We start from the raw sequence: 22,757 nt of genomic DNA on the forward strand, positions 1-22,757 counted from the left end.
CTTCCTTTAGGTAGTAGTACAAGGAAAATCTGAAGAAGGAGCGCTAAGGCACTTCTCTAATTACTGGATTTTTCCCCTCCTCTTATTTACCGCTTCTCAGGACAAAAGCTGACTTGCCTTCATTTTTCCTTCTTTCCACTGGCTGTTTTCATCTGCCATAAGATTTTGGTGTCTAACATCATATTTACTATTGAAAAAATGCCTAACCAACCCCAAACTTCCTTGTTTCAACAAATTTAAGTCCAGTAAAAAGCAGGCTACACAAAAATGCTTGCTTAAATAGTGACCCAACTTTTTTACACTTTGAAATGAACTGGAAAGTGACCTTCACTCAACAGGAGTATTAACTCAACAAAATTTCCATGAGAATAACATCCAGGAATAAATGATCACAAACTGCTAACTTAATCCCATAAACCTGCACATAAACTACATAATATATATACTTTAAGAATTCTGGAACACTTAGGGCTAATTCCTGGCTGAATTTCAGAGGCTGCAATTATAATGGAGGCAAAAAGCCCAACCAAACGTGCAACTGCCATGACATGATGAAATTCAGATGCTCTTAATGCTATATTAACTTAGATCCACCAAGAATCAGATCACAGTCTTTTAAGTCGCATAACCAAATTTTTCCTTAAAGTCTGCTGCTAATTTTTTAAGTGACATAAAGCCATAGAAGCCATTGCACGAAAAAGAGCAAGGACATAAAATCTAGGTTAGGTCAGATGAATTTTAGATCAGTTTTTTTTTTTTTTTTTTTTTGACTGAACAGTTGTCACTTCATTGAAGTTGCTCACTACAGAAGAATTATGTGGTTTTAGTCACAAACAAATTCTACTGAGTTTTAATTTCAGTGTTAGATTCTTAAAGACTAATAATCTAATCACATTTGAAAGGCATATGCAAGTCATAAATTAAGGTTGATTTAATGCAGGAAAGAATTAATTCTGAAAGACTATTGGATTTACACCCTTACAGAAACAAAGGAAAGAACCCAACCTGTCATGGACACATTTTTTTAATGAAAATTCAAGAAGCAAACATCAGTTTGGAAGCTCAGAGAAAGGATAAGTTGTCCTTGAAGACATTTCTCCTAAGATCAACCAATGAAATACTTCATTTGAATCAGTCTGTATAAAAAGATATTTTTAAATCTTTCCTACACAAACGGGAAAAAAAAATAACCCTCCTGATGGTATATTTAACCAGTTAATTATTTCCCATCGGTCAGTAACTGCTTTCTGTGCAGACCAGCCACTAGAGGGCAGTGGTTCACAAGCACCAAACGCACGCATGAAAGTATGGGGGTTTTTTTTAATATTTTTTTTTTCTTTTAGAAAGCTTTTTGTTTTGAAACCACACCTGCATACAACACAGCCTCAATGCGGTCCTTGATGTGCTCGGCGCTGCTCTGCGATGCCAGCAGCTGAGCCGTTCCGTTAGGAGGGGGCACCACGAGCGGCCCCACCAGGAAGGCCCCGGCAGCGCCCAGGTAGTTGAGCAGCGAGGCGATGGCCGTGGCCGTGGCGCGTTCGTCTGGAGAGAACCACGTCGTGGAGAGGAACGGGGCCGCGTTCATCACGGTGGGCCCTGCCAAGCCATTCAGCAGCTGCCCTCCGTGGATCAGCCTGCAACGGAGAACAGAGGCACCGGTCAGCTGGATGAGAGCTGCTTGCCTTGGGTGGTTTTTTTTTTCATTAAAAAGGCATGTAAGATATTGAGTGCTGGAGATGGAACAACTGCACAAAGAAATCAAAGTCCTGTGCAAAAAAAGGATATTTTATACACTAAAAGAAGCCCAATTAGACTGATTAAAGAATCCAGAGCTACTCCAGTCTCATTACCTCCAATAAATGGAGAAGCAAATGTTCTCTTCAAAGCAGGAAAGGAAAAGGGAATAAAAGAGACTTTCTTTGCAGAAAAAAAGGTATCGTGATAGGATATGAAAGAAGAAAAGGTGTAGTAGCAGGAAAGCTTTAAATTACAAATGTCTTAAACCTGACCGCTTGCCTGCATAAATTCCAACAGAAGATTTAAATTAGTTACGGCAGATCCATAATTGAAACACTTCAACAAAATACTCTGCATATTTTTTCACTGCATTATTTATTTTTATTTACACACTCAGATGAGCTCTATGTGCCTACAGATGAGGAGGCTGGGCTGTTGAGGTTTCCAAGAGAATCATCTTCTCCAGCAATCTGGCCATTCTCAATGTACTGTTGAAACAGCCAAGCAAACCCAGATTTTTCTCATTTTTCACACTCACTGGGATTTAACAGATAAGGCTGGTGACAGAACAGAAACACTACTTCCAAGCAGTGAACACTCTGCAAACTTTGGCTTAATATTAGCACAACAAACACATACAGATAGGACTTTTTGAAGGCTCTTCTTACATAGGGAAGTCAGCCAGAAACCTTCCGCTTTGACTTTTCCAAAAAGTCATCAGCCATGAAAGGCAAAAGCAGTTTGGAATTTATATAAAAACTTCATAGCTTAAAAAGCAGCTAGAAAGTAAAACAAAACATTGCAACTCGCCAAAACAGATCTATCCATTGTGCAATAAAATGGTGGCAGAAGATATTTTAAAATGGGTGGTGTTTTTCTAAGCATAGCATAGCAGGAACTTGATGTTATTGCTGCAAGATTTGAGAGGTCAGACATAAAACGCTATGGCCTGAAAATGGGGAAACATAAGCTAGCAATGTTTCAAGACACAAATGGATGAATAATATACAGCGTAGCAGGAATTTTTAAAGCACACAAAGAAACAAAATACGCAAAAGAAATGCTGACAGACTCTTTATCAAACTAACAAGCTAGATTGCAATAAAAAAGGATAGATGCTACTGATTCTCAGTGGATTAGAAATTACATTTTAAAACAAAATTTATTAAAAAAATATAGGAAAAAAAGAAAAATCTATTACCTATCATCCAAAGTAAACCTTTTCCAAGCTGGGCAGAAGTAATATCTACTCTTAAATATAAGCAATAGCAACTGGGTTTTTTTGTTTGTTTGTTTTAAAGTTCAGTTGGTGAAGATAGATTTCATTACTATTTGGTCATGATGTGCTTCAGATGGACATCACCGAGGCATGGCCAGACCTTTTTTAATGCTTGTTAAACTGCCTCCCCTCTCCCACAAAATTAAATAGTTTTAAATAAATAAAAAGCACTTTCTAAATAATACTGGTATAGTTTTCTGGAGGACACATGACGTGAATCCCTTATAGTTACAATCCAACCCAGTGTACTGTGAAAACCAAGGTATCCTTGTGCACTTTGGTATTTTCCTTGTACTTATCTCCCTACAATAAGTTATTCTTAAACTTATCCTAAACTGCTCCAGGGCATTTTTGGAGCTATGCCACATCCCAGAAACAACTGCATTTCAGTAGCAAGTAAGGTATCTACTGCAACATAAAAAGATTTTACTTTAGTATTTCCTCTTGCTCCAAAGTGAATTTAATGCTTAAACTGTGGTTTTGTTATTCTACGTTAGGAAAAGTGCTTTACCACAAAATAACCTTCATAGCTACAGGTGTCATACTAGCACTTCTGTCAACTTATACCACTACAATAATTTTAATTCAAATATGCCTACTCTCTACAAATCCTAAAGGCAAATAAAACTCATTAAAAGCAGAAAAAGTGCTACAATAGTTCTTCTGCAGTGCCTATGGGTATGTAGGCACCTCATCTGGTGGAAGAAGAAACATTTTGTAAAATGAACCCCAAAACACCGAAAAAAAACCCACAACTTATAAATTTTGAGAATTATACATATTCTTTTAATAAACTTATAATTCAGATTTAGATCTTGTCTATCAAACTCCACCATCTGAATAAAGCTCTACAACTCACCTCTATGCTCTAGGGAGAAAAGGTTGATAATTTTGCTTTGCAGATCCAAAGGGAGAAAATTATAGAATTAAAATTCTGGATTAAGATACATTACTTTTCTATCTTAGGGTTTGCTTTTTTTTTTTTTTTTTTTTTTTTTCAAAGAGCAAGCCAATTTTTGTCTCTCTGCAGGTCTCTTCTGTTTGCATTCCCCTGGCTGCTTTCTCTCCTGCCTTCTACTGCCTGGTGTGCTGTCTGTTCTCATGGATTTGCCTTTTCATCTGCATTTTTGCCATTTATCAAGCATGACATGATCAGCCAGGGTAGAGCATCTCTTATCTTCATATTGCTGAATTTTTCAAGTGTAATGCAATTGAGTTAATAAACACTTATTTCAGATTAAATTGTCACTGATACACAGACTACTACCTTGAATATCTCTGGTTAAGATCACAGTCTACACCATATTTTTTTTGTTTTTTCAGTATTGGCTTGAATTAAGCTAATTCTTCATGAGAAGAAGATTATTTACATTGCTCCTCTACACACCCTTAAATAATTTCCCCAGAGCAACAGGGACAAGAGATTCCAAATGCAATTCAGTGCGTTTACTAAGCTACTACTCTGGGAGACATATGTAGCAGCCGCTCCATCTGACAGAGAAATATGAACACAACAGCACTGGTGGCTTTTTGCTGGTTTTTATAACGTCTTATCATCACTGAGCTAGATTTTAGTCTCACAGCCCGTAGGAGTCTCCTCTTGTACACCATCAAGCACTAAAAATTGCTCCAACACCAAGAGACGTTTGTTTTTGTTACTCTCTGATTTCCTTCCTGTTTCTGCTACCAAAAAGGCGCAAAGCCCAACTGCATTTTTCCCTGTCACTATTTCAGTTTCATTTTGCACAACAAGATTTCTCTTCCCTGAGAAAAGGGCTAAAAAGATAACTTTAGCTCAGGACCCTGCCCAGATGGAAGAATATTTTTTGGTGTTTTTACATTAACAGGGTAATTTTAATCTGTTACTTATTCAGCTCTTCTCTGTTTTCAGATAATTTATTCAATCATCATCTAATTATTTTCCTCTATCAGAAAGAAGAAAGTTACTGAGTTCAAATAATAGAAAATAACACAAGAGTTGCAGTCTTTTTTAATCACAATCATGAAAGAGAAAATTGGAAAAAATGACACCTGAAATTCATCCCTGATTCACAAAATAATTGAATGACTGTCAAGGTTAAAGCAAAAGCGGGGAAGTAAACATCTACCTAAAATATGTTGTTTCTAAGCATTCCAGAAGCCAGGTCAGAGACTCATTTTGAAATTTGAAGGGTTTTGCACACCTGACCAATGTGCTAATGTATTTGTGTGCTCTACCAAACTTGCAACCTGCAGTTGAACATGAGCCCTTTACAAAAAAAATTATTTCAGGAATGTAGTACATGCTAGTGTGAAATATCATGAACCAGTGCATCACAGTAATAGATGAACATTTACATTATGTATCTAGATAGCTATATATAAAAAAAAAATACAGACATGTATATAAATATATATTTAGAGAGAGGCACACACCTGTTTGCACAAAATAAAGATCACATTTGTTCCTAAACTGGCCTCTGAATTGCAAAAAGATAGAACAAGGGATAGTCCAAATACAACAAAAGAAATTAGAGAAGAAACACTCTTATTGTACTACATTGTCATCTCTGCTCTAAGTTTTTGTCAAGTCACATTGCAAATAACTAGAATTATATGGTTTTCATATCTTCCCCAAGAAAAGACTTTGTTGTGAGTATTAAGAAGTAACCTGGTTATACTTGCTTTATTCACTCCTTGCTGTCACTGTTACAATATCCTAACAGGCAACAACAAAAAGCTATAGAAAGCTATAAATGCTGAAATTACAATATCACTGAGCAAACTGGGTATGAAAAAAAAGTGATGTTATACAGGAAAAAGGTTTTAGTGATTGATGATAATACCATATAGTTAGGATGGGAAAGAGCTTCCATTTACAGTTGGCTTTGCTGATCTATTTCCCCATGCACAGGTTGAAACTCTTCACACATGGTCACAGTCCTGTCAGATACTGGATTTGTTAAGCTACTTAAAAGATGCGTGTTACATAAACACTTTTACTATGTAAAAACTCCAGGCATTTAGTATTTCTACCACAGTATGTCTCATGTCTGGATGTAAGAGAATTTTAAATGTAAAAAAATCTCTTTAGTTTCCATACTCAGATGGGGAAACAAAGGCAATAGCAGAGGGAAAATTACTGATTAAAAAAAAATTGCTTTGAATACAATGCATTTAAATCACAACACTGAGGTCTCCAAACCTCAGTTCTAAGAGTGTTAATTGAACTTGTTTTGGGAAGGCTAGGACTGGCGAAGTTGTATCAGTATTTTAACACTGATTAAGAGTGGAAGAAGAGTTTTCAGCTTTTCTATGGCTGACAACACAGGGGAAGACTGAAGTTGCCAGCCTCAGTGCATTGCTCAGACTCTCTAAACACAGATTTTCTCTACCAGCCTCTGATGAGCCCCCAGTTAACTGGGAAATGAGGTTTCTCTGTGTCCTAGGAGGGAGTAGAGCCCATCCAAAGACTATTGTGAAGATGAGATTTCAATGCTTTTATTCCCCCCCAAACCCCAAAACTTTTAAGATGCTCTTCCTACTAACATGAGAATTTTTTTTCCTACTGACATGAGAATTGACTGTTCAGTCACAACTTCTATAAAAAAAAAGTCATTAAAAAAAACCCTGGTAATTCAGTTTTGCTACTGTTTAGCAAAGTGTGAGGAGCAATGAAGCCACAGAAAGCAGCGTGCTGCTGCATGAGACAGTGCTGTAGCACACCTCTTAGTCTGAAGAAGTTTAGTAGATTAATTGCTGATCCCAAGAATTAACACAAAAGAGGGATTCCAGATAAACAAGTTAACGTTTTATGGAAATGGATGGCTGATTTTTCTTTCACATGCCTGAGATTTTCACTCATTGAAAGAAGTGGATTGTTCAGCTCCTGCTAATTTAGAACACAAATACGTTTATATAGCAATTAGCTCATTGTGGGAACTCCTGGAAGCAAATGAAAGAGCCCCTTCCACTGGAGGACTCCAGAGCACTTTTCAAGTGCTATTGAATTTAGCCTCACTACGTGGCAACAAAGCAAGTAAATGCCTCCTGTTCCAGAGTGTCTGCGTTGATGTATGATTCAAGTTGCTTGGCCAGGAAAAAGAATATAAAAAGACATGGACTTAACAACATTATACTTTAGGACGTCTGTTCTACCTCGGAGGGAACTGATACACACTTTGTAAGAAAACCCCTCTGATCAAGTTATTAGCATAATCAAGCTGTTAGAAAAGGACAGAGCTTTTCCTTTACCCTCACAAAAATAAATAGAACAAAAGAACCTTCTATTGAATGGAATCTTTTCAGGTACTTTTTAAGGCAAAGATAGAATAAGGGAGGTCAAACTCAAGCTTTACAGCAATTCACTGCAATGGAGTATAGGGAGAACCCAATGCAAATGCTGCTCTCTTCATAACCTGAAGAGAATGGAGTAAGGCTCTATGTCTGGAAAAGGACTGGAAAAGAAAAGGACCTGTGGGTAAAGCAATAAATTCATCTATTAAAAATAATATTCTGGAAGATGAATTTTGTGGAGATGCATTTCCTTTCAATATTTCCATTAAATGATATATTTATACTACAAAAGCTTTATGCCTTCTGGATATTCATGGATTGAGGCCATTAGCATTTTTTAGCTTGTTTTTGAAGCATGCGACCATTGATATGTGGAATAATTTAAGGCTGTTTTTCCCCATCAGTAAGAAAAATTATTACAAGCAGAAAGCCTGAGTCACTGTATGGTACATTATCTCCAGCAACAGAATGAAAAAGAAAAGAGAAAAAACCTAAAATGTACTTTTGACCATTTTTATCAGGAACTGGGCTCATGTTTCACCCTCTGTGCAAATCCTGGCCTCTGCACAGTCAGTCACATCATTATGGGAGTGGACTTGGATGTATCTCCCAGGCATCCCAGGGAGCATCACCCAGGCATCCCAGCCTCACGATTCCTCTCCCATGCTTAAAGAAAAAAGCAAACATGTTTGCAATAGTCTGAAAAACGGTGACTTTTATGGTTTTAATTTAAAAGGATTGGAAAAAGAGAGTTGCTCCAAAACTTTTATTACTGAGAGCCTGTGAAGAGAGAGACAAGGATTTGCAAGGAGAGGAACTGCAATCTCAGGCCAAGACCCTGACATCTTCAGCAGATGTTCTGACAGAGGAAAGGGCCAAGGCGGGTGTACAGCAAGACCCCTGTCAGTGTAGTGACAAATTCACTCACATCCTCACATCATGATGCCATGTTATTGTGCAGCCATCACAGCTGAGAAGAGGATTTCTTCACCTAAAACTTTATCCAAGTGTGAAGGATGAGGGCATATGACATCAAAGCTTCTTTTGGGGATTTTTTTTTTAATGAAAAGCTGTGGGGTTTTGCTTTTCTTTTAAAGCTAACCCACTCCACAAACTCATTATTAAAAGAAGAAATCTTTAAAGCAACAGTAACAGAGGACACCATCATCAAATATGAACACATCCAAAATAAACAGCATTTTAGTCTATAAACAAATAGGCAAAACATTATGGGCTAATGCAAAACATACTGAAACGAGCTTTCAGGAAAGGGCACCAGGACTGGCTGCTATCGGGGCTGCCATGGGAGAAAACTGATAGAGATTACTTAACACAAGATAGGTCCTAAAGTAAGATTTTTCAGTAAAAAAAGTAGGAGTCTACAGTTGATACAGCAAAATAGGGAATGAGATAAACAAGATTTATTTAAACATTCCTGAATATTTTTTCTTAGGCTAGTGGAAGAGCAAGAGGGTGCTCTGATTTTTTTTTCTGCAACTTCGACATAAATTCAATTCATATGTATTCTTTAAGGACAGAAATTAGCCAGCAGAATATGAGTCACAAGACTAAGGCAAAGAGCTCAGTATGATTAAAAGCATTAAAAGCTTTCTACAGTTGAGGATAATCCCTGCCATTATATAAGATGGAGCTAAATATCCCACCAAGAATATAAATTCTCTTCCCTTCCAGCACAGGCCTTGTAGAAACGCTGCCTATTAAGTATTGCTGCAATGCCAAGCCCTTTCTGAGATTTCAGAGTTTCCTTTAATATATCTGCTGGATTTACCACTCCAAGAATTTACACAGGGCCTGTAAATTGCCAATTCAGCAGCGACTCCCGTCGCTAGGGGTGGTGGATGACACCCACAGAGCCATGGCTGAAATCCAGCACAGGAGCAAGAGGAAAGAATATTTATCACCACAACTGTCAAGCCGCCTCCTTTTTCCACTAAGGTTGTTTCAGCTGAAGGAGAAGCCAGTTTGGCCGCCACAGGATGCAGGGCTCAGGCAGTGGCAGGCAGGAGCACTGTGCCAGAGGCACACACAGTCACCCACCGAATCCATTGCTGCCGGTGACAAAAAAGCAAAGCAGGAAAAAAACATTGCCAGTTTGGAGCAACTCACAGGACCTCTCATCTAAAACAGCAGCTTTGGAGCAGAGGTTATAAAATAAAACCTGCCTCCAAGATGAAGCTGGTGGAGGTAATAAAAACAAGCTAAACTGTTAAGTTACAGGGGTATAAAAATTAAATATTCCCCACGAGAACCTACCCCTGAATGATCCATTTCCTTTTTTCCCCACTTAACTCTTTCTTTTATTCTATGGATTAACCCAGCTCAGCCTTTCCCCAGCACTGCAGCCAAAGCACAAACCAGCAAGTGCCATCAGTGCCAGGCAAGTGCTCCATCTTAACGTCTTCCTCCCACGCTCATTGAGCGCCAGCATACAAACAGGTGTGTTTATCCACATTTTTACTCCCAGAACCACACTTTATATTAAATACTTTTTTTCATTTCCCTTCCCTAGTGAGTTTAAAGAGTGCACAACATGCATCAACCTGTCTTTATTTCTTACAGGCAGATTCTTCCATCATCCTCTCCTAAAAGGCTCTTTTCATTCCCTGGAACTCTTTAATCGCTCTTCTCCACGGCTGCTACAGTTTGGGGTGTTTTTTTGAGCACAGAAGTGTGTTCAGGTTTGCCAGGGAATATGAGAATCCTAATATGTCTTTACTGGAATTACCTCTTCTGAGATGCGCCTTTGCATTTTACATGCATGAGAATGATGGTTCACGGTCATTTTATGATCAGGAAAGACAAATAAATGAGATGATCCCATATCATCCTTTATGCTTTCAGGGATGAAAAAGGGGAAAAGGTAGAACTACTGAAGAATAAGTTTAACAAGAATAGAATACAAACTACGTTTCAACTAATTAATAGAAACAAAATGTACCAAAGATGTGGTAAGAGCAAATCTTCAAATATAATAAAGGAAAAAGTCAACATCAGTATATCTAAAAGTAGGCAGAAAAATTCAAAAAGCTAAGAAGTGGTACTATTAAAGAAAAAACCCTTTACAAGATCTACCAATTACCGACGTGTCCCTGATAAATGACTTTTTGCAAATAACCACTTCTGTTTCCAATGTCATTCGCTGTGTTATTGTTTTGCTGGCTTCCCAACTAATGTTTTAATGGTACTTACTACTGAGGAATGCCCTCTCACTGCTGTGACTCAAAGTCCTCAAGAACTACTTCTCTGTTGTGAAATCTAATGTGAAGGCCAAACCCTACCAGCCCACAGCATACTAAGTTCTAATAAATTGCTTAATTAATATATTCTATACAAATGACAAATTATGTTATATCCTTTACTTCCATGTCTTTAATTATCCTGTCTTTCAAAACATTTTAAGAAGTCTTACATCACAAGGTCAGTCTTAAAAGCCATAGATTTATGGCCATGGGCTGACTTCATCATTTATTTCCTTCTTTCTTAAATGTTTCAGCTCATACAGCCTTTTGCCTAGATTTAGTATTTTATAGTCGTATGGAAGACCTCAGCCGTATGTATATCTATTTCTAAACACAGAATAACAGATAATTATGAAGTGTTATGTGAGGTGAAAAAAAATTATCCTGGTTTTAAAAAAATATAATATTACTGTTCAGGATAAAATAATCTAATTCTAAAAAAGTCCAATGAAAATATTCACTTAGTGCCAAACAGTATTCAAAAAGGAAAGGACTGGATAAAATGAAGAATGAATTAGTGAAACTCTTGTAACCTTCAGGGAAGAGAAGAAGGGACAAGTTCAGAAATGGTACAACTGGATAACATTTTTTTTTTTTTTATGTGCTATATCATTTACATTAACTCTGAACTAAAAAAAATAAGTGTGGCAAATGAGGTTTTCATAACATTTAGAAAGGAATAATGGTTTGGGGTTTTATTTTTAAAAATCAAATTCATTCTTACATATCTGGCACATTTGAAAAACCCAGAAGTGCATGGTAAGTAAGAAAAATTCTTTTTAACCTCCTTGTCTGTATGATACACACATTAACCTCACAGCTCAATGGGCTGGGGAGGAAAGCAGGTAAGTGCCTATGTGTACGTGAGAGGAACTTTACTAGTCTGTGCACAGCTTGGTTCCTCCATCTCACACACAGGTCCATACTCCCACATTTTCACCAAGCCCTCCCATTTCAGACTTCACTGAATTTATGCAGTTCTGGCACAGATTCCCAGTACAGCTTTAGGTCACATGTTGGCAGAGAACAAAAATTCACCAAAAGGAACAGTTGCTTCAAGAGACACACTCAAATATGAAACCTGAATTCTCCCTCATACAAGTTGTGTGCACACATGGACATCAAATGAACCAAAAATTGAGGTTAAGGTTTGTGTTTAAAACATGCCTTAGAGAATTGCAAGATAATCTTATTCTGCTGTTACACGCTAGAGCCAGAAGAATAATTACAGACTAGAAAGAAGCTTAAGAATGCACTTGGATATTACAGGTCTGTGTGAGATAAGGCACATAAAGCAGTCAGGATTAAATGTCAGTCTAAACAGTGATTTCCTCACATCTGTGATTGCTCTGATAGGCGACGGGTTTCAGTAGCTCTCCTTAATGTTAAATTGCAAGATCTTAGGGAGCAGAGACAGCTACAAAGCAGAAAAAAAACCCCATAACTAAACATGACAAACCTCATGAACGTTCTTGTAATTTTATGTATCGTAACTGACATAATTGTCCCTTGGAAATCCTTCAGTAAATTACTGCAGACTACTCAGGGACTGAAGGAACACATCACAGAACATGCAAAAGCATTTAAAGAAATTCCAGTTAGACAGGCTGCTGAAATACTCCACTATTAGCTTGTGTGTGATCCTGTCCATCTGACTGGCTCTGTAACGTTCAAACTGTCATATTAACACGTACACACATTCAGAATGAGTGCACAGTTTAGTGCTCTGACAGCTGTTGCTAATGCATTAAGCATTAATGCTCATCTCAAAAATTTTATTTGGTATTATGCTTTGGGTAATTGATGAAAATCGGCCTGCAGTCATAACCCTCAAGATAATGCAGGTTATCTGGTATAACATCACAGTCTGTGCAAGTATGTACAATGTCTCTAGAAACCTTCACTGAGAACCATCCTTTTGCTTCACACAGTTATAATTAATTCTCTGTAAATTTTTAATCAAACTGTGTAAAAGATCAAACTACTTTCTCAAGTAAGGTAAAGCTGCAATTCTTGAAACCATCTTTTTTTTCTTTTGTAGACTAAATAAGCAAATTTATCAGTTCAGCTGGAGATGATGCATATTTTCATCAAATGAATAAATGAAATTAGTAACCTTTTCCATGACGGTTATGCTGCTCATGCTCTTTTTTTTTTTTCCTCTCTATAATTTAAAAAAAAATTATCATATTTTATACATCATATCAGACTCTATACAATCCACAGCCTTTCTTTCCTAGCTAAGGAAGCTGCTCTTTGAATGTGTCTCCTCAAGCATTTATTCCATTGTTCTCCTCAGTCTCCTCTCTGCAGTTATACTGGAAAACCTTGCTTAAAGGTGATCAGAGCATATGGAAGCTCTTTTCCACTGCTCAAATGATACCTCACGTCTAAATTTAGTTTGGATGAAATGGATCTTGAACAGCCCTTGGCATCCTGAGAAAAGGTAAAACAATGGCACAATGAGGACAGTTCTTCCTGGCCAACTCAATATCACATCTTCACCTTAAAAGGGTCACTGTGCACAACATTAGTTCAGTCTCCCCTGCTCACAAAGCCCTTGAACACCACATTGAAATGGGCAACACTGGGCAACTACCAGCAGGATCACCCTGGGTGCTTCCTTATCCACACTTTAAGTACCTAAGAACTGAAATTGCATCCCTCCTACTCACCACATTGAGTTTACTAAGCCATTCATTACATTCTAGCTACTTACTCCTGATCCAGGCTAGTTTTACAACAAATGTGTTTATTACATTCCCACTCCTCACTCTCAAGCACTTCCTTTGTTTTACCTACAGTACTCAGCCATCTGCCTCCTACTTCACAACAAACATTTTCTTCTACAACTTAAAGGTTTCCAAGCTGATATTCTGCGTAAGTAATACTAAGGGGAAGAAAAGGAACTTACTGAAATAATACAAGAACTGCCTGGAAGCTGACTAGAATTCAAGATTTAAAAAAAAAAAAAACTACATAAAACCCTTTTATAAATAAGCTTTTTCTTGGTGCTTACATATTATGCAAACATAACTAGTGAAAAGCTAGTGCTACTACTCTTTTTGAACAAGCAGAAAAATATAGTAATGCCTGTACTCTTTCCTCTTGCAGCATGAGAGGCAAAGGAAAGTTAAGTGAACAATGAGTGATCCATATTCACTGACTGTACAAAACAAGTGTGACTCCTGTACTTACTGAGGATTCCTTAGTTCAGGATACACGGACGGGACATTTGAACTGTTTGGATTGTGTGATTTTTCAGAATGAATCCATCTCTATCACAAACTTCGTTTCAACCACAGAGAAAGTACTACTCTGGAATGCAGACTGGGAGAGACTACATGAAAAAGGCTGTTTTGCGTAAATTCATCTGTCTCACTGCACAATCTCATACATCCAATATGAGAAACATGAACTCATTATTTAACATTTGCATAAAAATTACATATTTTTGAGTTTTGTGGGATGGTTCCCTGTGTGATCTTGGGCCAGTTTCTGAGTGTCTCTAAATCTCTGCTTCCCTGTTTGCAAAGCAGATTAATATTAGTTAGGCAGGATGGGGTGAGGCTTAATTAACTCAAGTTTGTAAAGGGCTTTCAGATCTTCAGATACTATGTAGAAGGACTAGAAAAATCCATTTAAGAGGCAAAGAAGCATGTAACTCCAGGTCCACCCAAGCATTTGGTGTATCAAATTCATATAGAAAATTTGTACTAACATTGTTTTTCAGTAGCAGCAAAAGTTATATTAGCAGAAAATATGAAAAGATATATATTAAAAATAACTAAAGCCACTTACTTCTTCCTAATTTCTAGGTCTGAAACTGGAACACATCTCAGGCCAGCTCCCAACACCATGAGGGATGATGTTAATAACACAGTTACCCTCAGACCTAAGATGAAAAAACAACAGTGTTTTACAAGTTAAGTCAGCAAAGCTGAAAACCAACCAACCAACCAACCAACCAACACCCGCTAAAACAAACCCAACCCCAAAACATATTGAAGTCACACAGAAGTAACATATATGTCTTTAAAATCAAAACCACTTTGGTGCTGATATGAATTACAGATACATTATGAAATCTTGTATTATTTTCTACACTTGCACTCTAGAATTAAAAAGGCTTACTCTTAACATATTATTGCACCTCACTGTACTCCAAAGTCCTATATTCTTGGAAGTGAAAAGTGATGACAAAAGTATCATCCAAATGTACAGTATTCCTTATAGAATTAGAGGCATCAGAGAATATGCTCCAGAGTGTGATCTCAAATCTAGGTAGAGCAAAGAAAAATCTGGACTTGAACAGTCTTTTCCAGTCAGTTAATGAGCACAGACACAGCACTGTTACTGTTTTCTTCCATAATGCAGATATGCATTTCATCCTGAAGAAACAACCATTTATTCAGGGGTAAAAAAAGCAGAAGTATTTTTTTGCAGTCCTCGCAATTAGGCCAGGTTTTTGCTGCGCTCAGCTCAAATTGTCAGAGGTTGTAAATATAGTACATTAGAGAAAAAAAAAAAAAAGCTACAATTGACTGATTCCTTGAATGTGTTTTTTCCTCATACTGCGATTCTCACCCGAGAAGCACTGAGATTAGAAACAACTTTATCTTAGTGCTCCAATTCCATTTGCCAGCAGTTTACTTGCTGTTGCTAAGGTGTTTCCATCAGCAGCAAACAAAGAATGGTGACAGCTGTGGGGCTTAACCTCCAGAATCTTGTAAAACACCAAAATCATAAATATGCGCAATTGAAAACTGCTGATACAGTCTGTATTTGTGAAGTCGTAAAACTTGAAACAATTTCACAGCAACAAACAGAAAATAAAGGGCTTCCATGTTCTTAGCAGAACATAATAAAAACAATTAAGTGATGACAAACACACAGTATCTCTAACATTTAATGAAACTGGAAACTACCCAAAACACATACAGAAAAAGAACAAGTCCCCGTGATAACTCACCTAAAAAAAAAATTTTACTTCTTTCTAAAACTGCCAATTTTTAGAGAAGTGCTCCCTCTATGTTAATGACTCGTGCAAACAGTACAATTCAAAATGTAGTCACAATAAATATTTTGTTTCCATGTGAATTTTATGGGGGTTTTAAAGTATGTATTTTACTAAAATATAATTTTAGAAGACAAGCCATCACTTTGCTCTTTTTGCAGTTGCTCTTAGTGAGCCTCAGTCATGGGTAGGCAACTCCTTGTGCTGGACACTACACAAACCAAACCAAAGACAACAAACTATCAACCTTGCCCAAGACAACCCAAAGAAAAAAGAAGTTAATGGTACAGGTTTTTTGAAATGGAAGTAGGAATTCATTTGGTATGGCTCAGTCATTCACAAAAGGAATGCCACTTGCAGTCCTGCAACTCCACGGGACACCTCACATCCCTAATGCCCTGGAGAAGTATCATCAGCTGAATATTCAAATATCTGTTTCCTTGAAGGATTTCCAACACCTGTCCAGACTTACTTGCTTAACTCTATGCTCAATCAGCACATTGCTGTTAAACTGGTTTTTCAAGTATGCATGTTCAAAAAGCCCTAATTAAATGCCTGGATAATACGACTGTTCAAGATTCTGTTCTTCATGTTTGCTGGGCCACTCTGTGAGCCTTCATGCCATGCTTAACCCCATACTGCCATACTGCATATGTTGTGGGGGTAATTATTTGTATCAGGATCGCATATGCGATGCTCTTGCCTTTTCTCCTGGGAAATTAATCTGTTAGCATTGCTTCTGTGCATAATGAGAACTCGTATGCAGTGAGAATCAGAATTTTATTGATGCAAAATCAAAACACAAGTCTTTTAACTGAAAAATCTGAAGTTTTCCATTTGGAAACATTGCTGCAATGTTTTAGGAAAGCTCTAGTAATGTACCTATCATGTTCTTACTTTCCATGTAAACCAAGGTCTTTTTGAATGACGCTTCCCAAAACGTGGCACATTCAGAAAACACAAGGATAGTCTGGAAGGTCCTGTTGATGGGGCACCACAGGAGGCACAGGCAAGGTGCAAGCCCAGAGAACAGCAGTAAAAGAATATTATACAGAAGTCTAAATTTAAATCACCACAGGACACAAGGAGCGTTTCAAAATTAAAAACAACAACAAAAACCACCCAAAACAAAAACCAAGAAAAAGTTTTAATTTTAATCTGTAGAAAAGTCCCCAAAGAAACACAACACGCAATCCAATGAAAACTAAAATGGATGCTGAAGTTTTCCCCCAGCCCTAAATCTAGGCTTATCTTTAATGTCAACCTTACACGTCAGGCAATTTTAAAATAAAATTAGCAGTTAAAGCCTCACAATCATGTACGTTTGATCTTGCCAAACATTCTTTGAAGTCCTTATCTTGAATACTATATACTGCAGTGTATCACTTTTAAATGTTTTGATGGCACAGATCACTCTTCAACCTTTTTTTTTTTTACCCACCTTAACATGTAAACAGAGTCTTAAAAATTACTTTGGTAGAAGCTGCACGTTGAAAATAACACCAGAGTGAACAAGTAAAAGACTGTCAGACAAGCAGCATATTAGACATTCTTGTTGCTAATTACATGATGTATTTCTACCCTCTAAGCATCTCACCTTTTACTTAGCTTTACATTTTAACTCTCTGAATTTAATAGTATTTTTATAATTATCTCAGTACTTCTGCTTTGAACATTGCAGTGGCCCTTAATCTGAATTGGACATCTTGTATTACTCTGAAAGGTGCACCCCTGAGTGTTTCAGATAGCAGCATGCATCATGGGGACAATATACCAAAGTAACCAACCAAGCCTGAGGAAAAAGTCTGTGAACCCTGCAAGAAATTATTTCTCTGTTTTAAAAGATCTAAGTAATTCACACACTTAAGATTTTGAGCAGATGTAATTAATTTCATTAATTTTAGCCTTTAAATGTAGGCAATAATTAATGGGGGTGAGGAGGGTGTGTATGTTTGTGCTACAGCTCCTTAAAATCCATCATGTAACTTCCACTCCCCTTCTATCAGTGGTTTCCAACACATAGCTGGAAAGGGAAGAAAACACTATAAATCCCATTGGCAGGGATTTTCTGCCAATGGAGGAAGTTTTCTGGTCATTAGAGACTCTCATTAGCTACGCATTCCCACCCTGCTCTTTCAGGAGGTTTCTGGGTCCCACTGGTGGCATGGACTGTTGATCAAAGTACAGCTGCCTTCAGAATGGCCAAGCATCACTGGCGGCAACAGAAAACACTGAGCTAGCAGCAGCAATGGAGTCAGTAATAAAAAGACATATTAATTATCATCGATGAGTGAAACAGTCAATATTGTTAACTGTTTAACCCTCCTGCAGCTAATAACATGGGTCTGCTTCACAACTTCAGCAGCCCATGCTGCATTTGCTGGGTTTTATTTCTTACCCCCAAACTCTTGCGAATATTGGAGATTTAACACAAACTCTCAACCCAGAATCCTCCTAAATCTCCTGGCAAAACATGTACTTTTGATCCTGTCAAGACTATGTTGTACTAGTAAACCCTAATGATTACCTGTGCTGGCAGGATACGCTGACTAGATCTGGCCTGTGGGACCTTCCACTAGTTTCCTTTCCTCTCTGCTGTAAAAGAAGCTGCTGCTGCAACACACACAGCACGATGAACCTGGGGCCCAACACCACACACAGCCCACCACAGAAAATGAGCAGAACCCAACCAACCACATTGCAATGTGGCCTCACACAGGAGTGGGCAGCAGCGACTGCGGGTGGCACCCGGCTGCTCTTCAGCTCCCTCACAGCAACACCAAGGGACCACAGCCAACACGTGGGCGTTGCACCCCCCACAACTCTTCCAGCATGACTTACTTTCAAGATGCTTTTTAAAGTACACAAAAAGCAAATGCATTTCCCCCATTACATCACATAACGGGCTTGTAACCCAGTACATGACTGATCATGCCCAGTTTAATATGAAACTTTATTAAGTTGTACAGCTACAATTAACTACTTATTAACTAATATTAACTATTTATATATTATCAGTTTGTCATTCAGAAAGCGAACATGTTTAGCAACTGTTTAATGCTTTTGTAAGCTTTTGAGGAGTATGACCACTCCTGTCACTTGTCAGCCACTCATTATGATAAAACATTGTACAACACAACTGACGAGACGGTAAAAACCCAAATCCTTACTCACACATAACACACATTCAGGTCAAACTGGTCGGATGCATTAACATTTGAGGGCTTTCCTTCCTTCAGCTGCAGATACTAAAATCAGTCTTACAAATACAGACCATCAACAAGGCTCTAATTAGAAATGAGTGACATCAGCCTGCTGCACATTTTCAGAGTTCTTAAAGACCAGGCTGGAAGCAAGAACAGACCCTTCTGACACTGAACTGAGAACATTTGTTTAACTGCTTTACTATTCTTTTGACTAAACCATATCTAGCTAAAAAAAAAAACAAGAGAAAAAAAAAAAGAGAAAAAAAAAAGAGAAAAAAACCCTGCCTTGAGGCACACACACCAAGAATAAAAGAGCCCACGATTTCAACAGCCATTCCAGCAATTCACTGTTAAATTGTACTTTTCCTTCCAATTTAAAGCAAATTCACTTTTCAAGCAAATCCTTGCTTTGCCTTTCTTAACAAAAAGCACAGGCTCTTCCATTTTTCCTTGTATGAAATTAACCTACAAAAAAGAACCTTTACATTTGGCTTCAGTATGCAAAACGCTGATCTCCAAGTCTTTCACAATTTTTCTTTCATCCTGGGATTGTTTTCACATTTCGTCTAAATACCCTCCTTACTGTTCAAGCATCTTTTTTAAAATGGATTTCTTTGCCGGATCCCAATTCTCCATTTTGTAGGATGGGTGCTTTTCTCTTCCTCCTTAATGTGTGCCTTTATATTTAGCCACAATAAAACAAAAGCTTGATTAAACATCTCACTTTGTCAGGGAATTCTGAAAGCTCTGCACAGAACTTCCTCCTCCCTCATTATCCACTGCTCCAGAAATCTTTGTATTTTAAATGTAATTCCAGTAAAATTATACTAATAGCCGTGCAATTTACTCTCATGAGATCAGTTATCTTTGTCATGACTAAAATACCAAAAAAAAAAAAATTGCTACCTTTCTACTAAACACAGTGAATAAAACATCCTTTGTGCCTGCACTTTGCCAAATTGATTACTGTCATTAATGGCGATAAGCAGCAATCCTCTTTCAGAAGAAGCATCCTTGCATCAAGTAATACAATTCTCAAAAGAAAAGAACCTTTACTCTGATGTAAAAAGACTTCATAGCTGAGATGTGGTCCCAATCTTTCTGCTAACACACAGAACAAACTTGAAAAATCAGTATATTGGGCCTGCCACAGATTCCACAAAAGCATTTGATTGCAGAGGAGCACAAATGGTGTTTGGAAACACAATGGCAAATAAATACATTCCAAAGAATAGCATCAACTACACTCAGAATCAAGAAACATTCGGATCTAAATACAAAGACTCAAGAGATAAGAACTATCAGGTCATGTGGAGCTAACCAAAAATTACTCCTAGTTTGATGGCCAAGGTACTATGGCGTGCTGTTAAGCACAACCTGGATCTCCTTTTCTCCCTGGCTACTTGATGCTGATGTTTCTATTATTGTCCTGTCTTTTGTAAGCCGTGTTTTTAAAACAAGTTGAACCCAATTGTTTCCATTCCTTCCCCTGGCTCTCTATGGCACTACCAAAACAGCATCCAAATTTCGACTAGAAAGGTTTAGGACTTGAGTATTTTTCTTCTGGTTGAAAGTGAAGCAAGGTGGCAGAATCCTTCTGGTATGAATTTTAAGAACCAAGCTCTAGCATACAAGACCTGTCTGAAATAAATTAGACCCAAAGCTACATTTCAGCCCCCAGTCTTGTCTAAGACACAAAAAGCAGACATTTTCCTGTACAAATCCTACAAGACAGCCCAATTCCACCTTTCAGTGGAGGACTGCACAGCAAGGACAGATTCCAATAGACACTGTGTTCCAATTTCCATCTGATATAAATAGTAGGCAGAGTGAGATCCCCAGATAACATATATATTAGAAATCTCTTCAAACATGCAGCAGGTAATGATCTTCAGAGGGGCAATTTATCTTTATAATATGTTATAGCTGTTCTAACTGAATCTGCCAGCAATATCTGCCCAGTTAATACTCTGGTTATCAGGAGCAGTTTGAAATCTGCAAATTTATATGCAAAATTTAAATTTGAGGAAACAAACTTTATATGTATAAACACAGCAACTTCAAGTAAACTAGTTCCAGAGGCTTGATATAGATCTCCTAACCAGGGTCAGAAATTCAGAAGAGCCAGCATCCCAGAAGTGTCATCACCAGTGATGCAGGTGAACCCCCAGGGAAGTGCCTAACAAATGAGGAAGAAAGACTGGTGCCAGGGACAAGACGTGACCTAAAGATAAATTTATTTCTCTGCTAGAACTTGTTGGACAGACACAGTAAGGCTGTGTGCAAAACTGAAAATATGAGGACCATCCCCACCTTCTTTCAGTGTAACTCTGATTGAAAACATGCATTCTCTGTGTAAACATCATCACGGGAGTCCTTGTAAAAAGAATATAGTTCCCAAATTCTGAGCTTACTTAAGAAACTTACGAAAAATCCCAATATAACCAAGAGACTCAAAGCACAACATTTAGCCAGCCAAGTGTTTCAGAGAGAAGCCACTCATCTTGAGGGAAATGACTGAACACATGTAACAATTAAAAGATACAAACGCTGCTAGGACATAACTGTGAGAAGCAAAGCTAAACATAATGCAATTGAGAATTATTATGACAATCACACAACCACTCCACAATTCTTACTCTGACATATCTTTTGCTATGTGCATTTAGTTTGCAAGGAAACCAAGACACTTAAGTATTTACACTCTAACTGCATCACTGACTTCTGGTTTGTATAGTAAATACTCTACTTGGTTTAGGATATTTTTCTTCTTCCCCCCCGACATCCAATAAAGCATACTAAAGTCCTTATTTTTGTGTTTATTCTAGATGTAAGAATTTGACTGCACCTGTTAGAAGGAATAACAGCATATCACAGCCATGTCAAGAGGCTGCGGAAAGCTTTTCTTTCATTTGCATCAACTAGGTCAAACCAGGGCAGTCAGTGGACCCACCCTGTTTTAACAGTATCCCAGCATATTAAGCAAGCACATAGTCAATCTCTAAATAGATGTCAAGGAAAGTATAGCTTAATTCTTCATCTCTCTACTCCTATATGCTTAGTTGTTACAAACTTAATGACTCAAGCTCTCCTATGGTCTTACAGATTAGCTCCACCACCGTGGATTTAACCATGGTTGGTGGCAGACTATACCTGTAAATACAATGCAAGTATTTCAGAGTTTGTGCAGCAGTTTAAAAGTTTGGTACTATATATAAAGTACTCCTGAGTTTAAGAACTGAACAGGCATAATCTGAGTTTTTGGATTGTCCTGGTTTGGGTTAGAACAGAGCTGGTTCTGTTCAATAATTTAACTTTTCAGCTAAAGGTCTTCTAATTAACTGCCTTGTCTGAAGTTAGCAGAGTGTTTTCGCAGACTGCCTGCTTTTAGCAGTGATAACATTTCATGTTTAGAGTTACTGCCAGGGGTTGGTGTGCAGACCAAGGCCACTTGTGCCTTGTGTATCACTCTGCACAGCTTGTGTATCACACAGAGGGGAGCAGAAAGTAAAGCTGTACCTGCAGGGAGGAGCAGGCAAGATAAGTGACCCTAAATTGACCAATGGTGTATCCCACCCCATATCCATCTTACATATTCAGTAAGAGCTGAAGGATCAGGAGGGGAAACCCCTTCAGTTGCCCCTTCCATCTCTCTCCCGCCTGCTTGCTCAATTTTGCAATGGCCAGCATCTGAGGAGGACTTCAACCGTTCTGCCTTTGATCCCGAGCCATGTGCCCCTGAACTGAGTTCCAGAATCCAGCTCCTGTGGCTGAGTCCAGTGGTTGAGCCCAGCCTGGGACTTTTCCGCGGGGGCTGCTCCCCAGCCAGGGGTGATGCTGACGTATTGCCATCGGGAGGAGGATACTGATTTTGTATGTATTTTTCTATATAGGTGTATATATTTGTACATATTCTATTTTATTATCATAAATACTATTATTATTATTGGCAATATTAAAGCTGTTTTCCATTTCTAATCAAT

The 22,757-nt window shown here is 37.9% G+C and overlaps 1 protein-coding gene across 1 annotated transcript in view; it reads right to left on the reverse strand.

Annotated features, from left to right (window-relative positions):
- The window catches only part of DIRC2 (disrupted in renal carcinoma 2), a gene marked incomplete at its 5' end in the record, with an annotated part of 54,347 nt that overhangs the window by 28,147 nt on the left and 3,443 nt on the right, over positions 1–22,757 (reverse strand). Inside the window, 2 exons of the mRNA XM_008949058.1 lie at positions 1,369–1,634; positions 14,353–14,446. Coding sequence (XP_008947306.1) covers positions 1,369–1,634; positions 14,353–14,446 — 360 coding nt within the window. The remainder of the gene's footprint in view (positions 1–1,368; positions 1,635–14,352; positions 14,447–22,757) is intronic.

This window comes from Merops nubicus, unplaced genomic scaffold, assembly GCF_000691845.1.
Source record: "Merops nubicus isolate BGI_N331 unplaced genomic scaffold, ASM69184v1 scaffold16821, whole genome shotgun sequence".
Classification (NCBI taxonomy): Eukaryota; Metazoa; Chordata; class Aves; order Coraciiformes; family Meropidae; genus Merops; species Merops nubicus.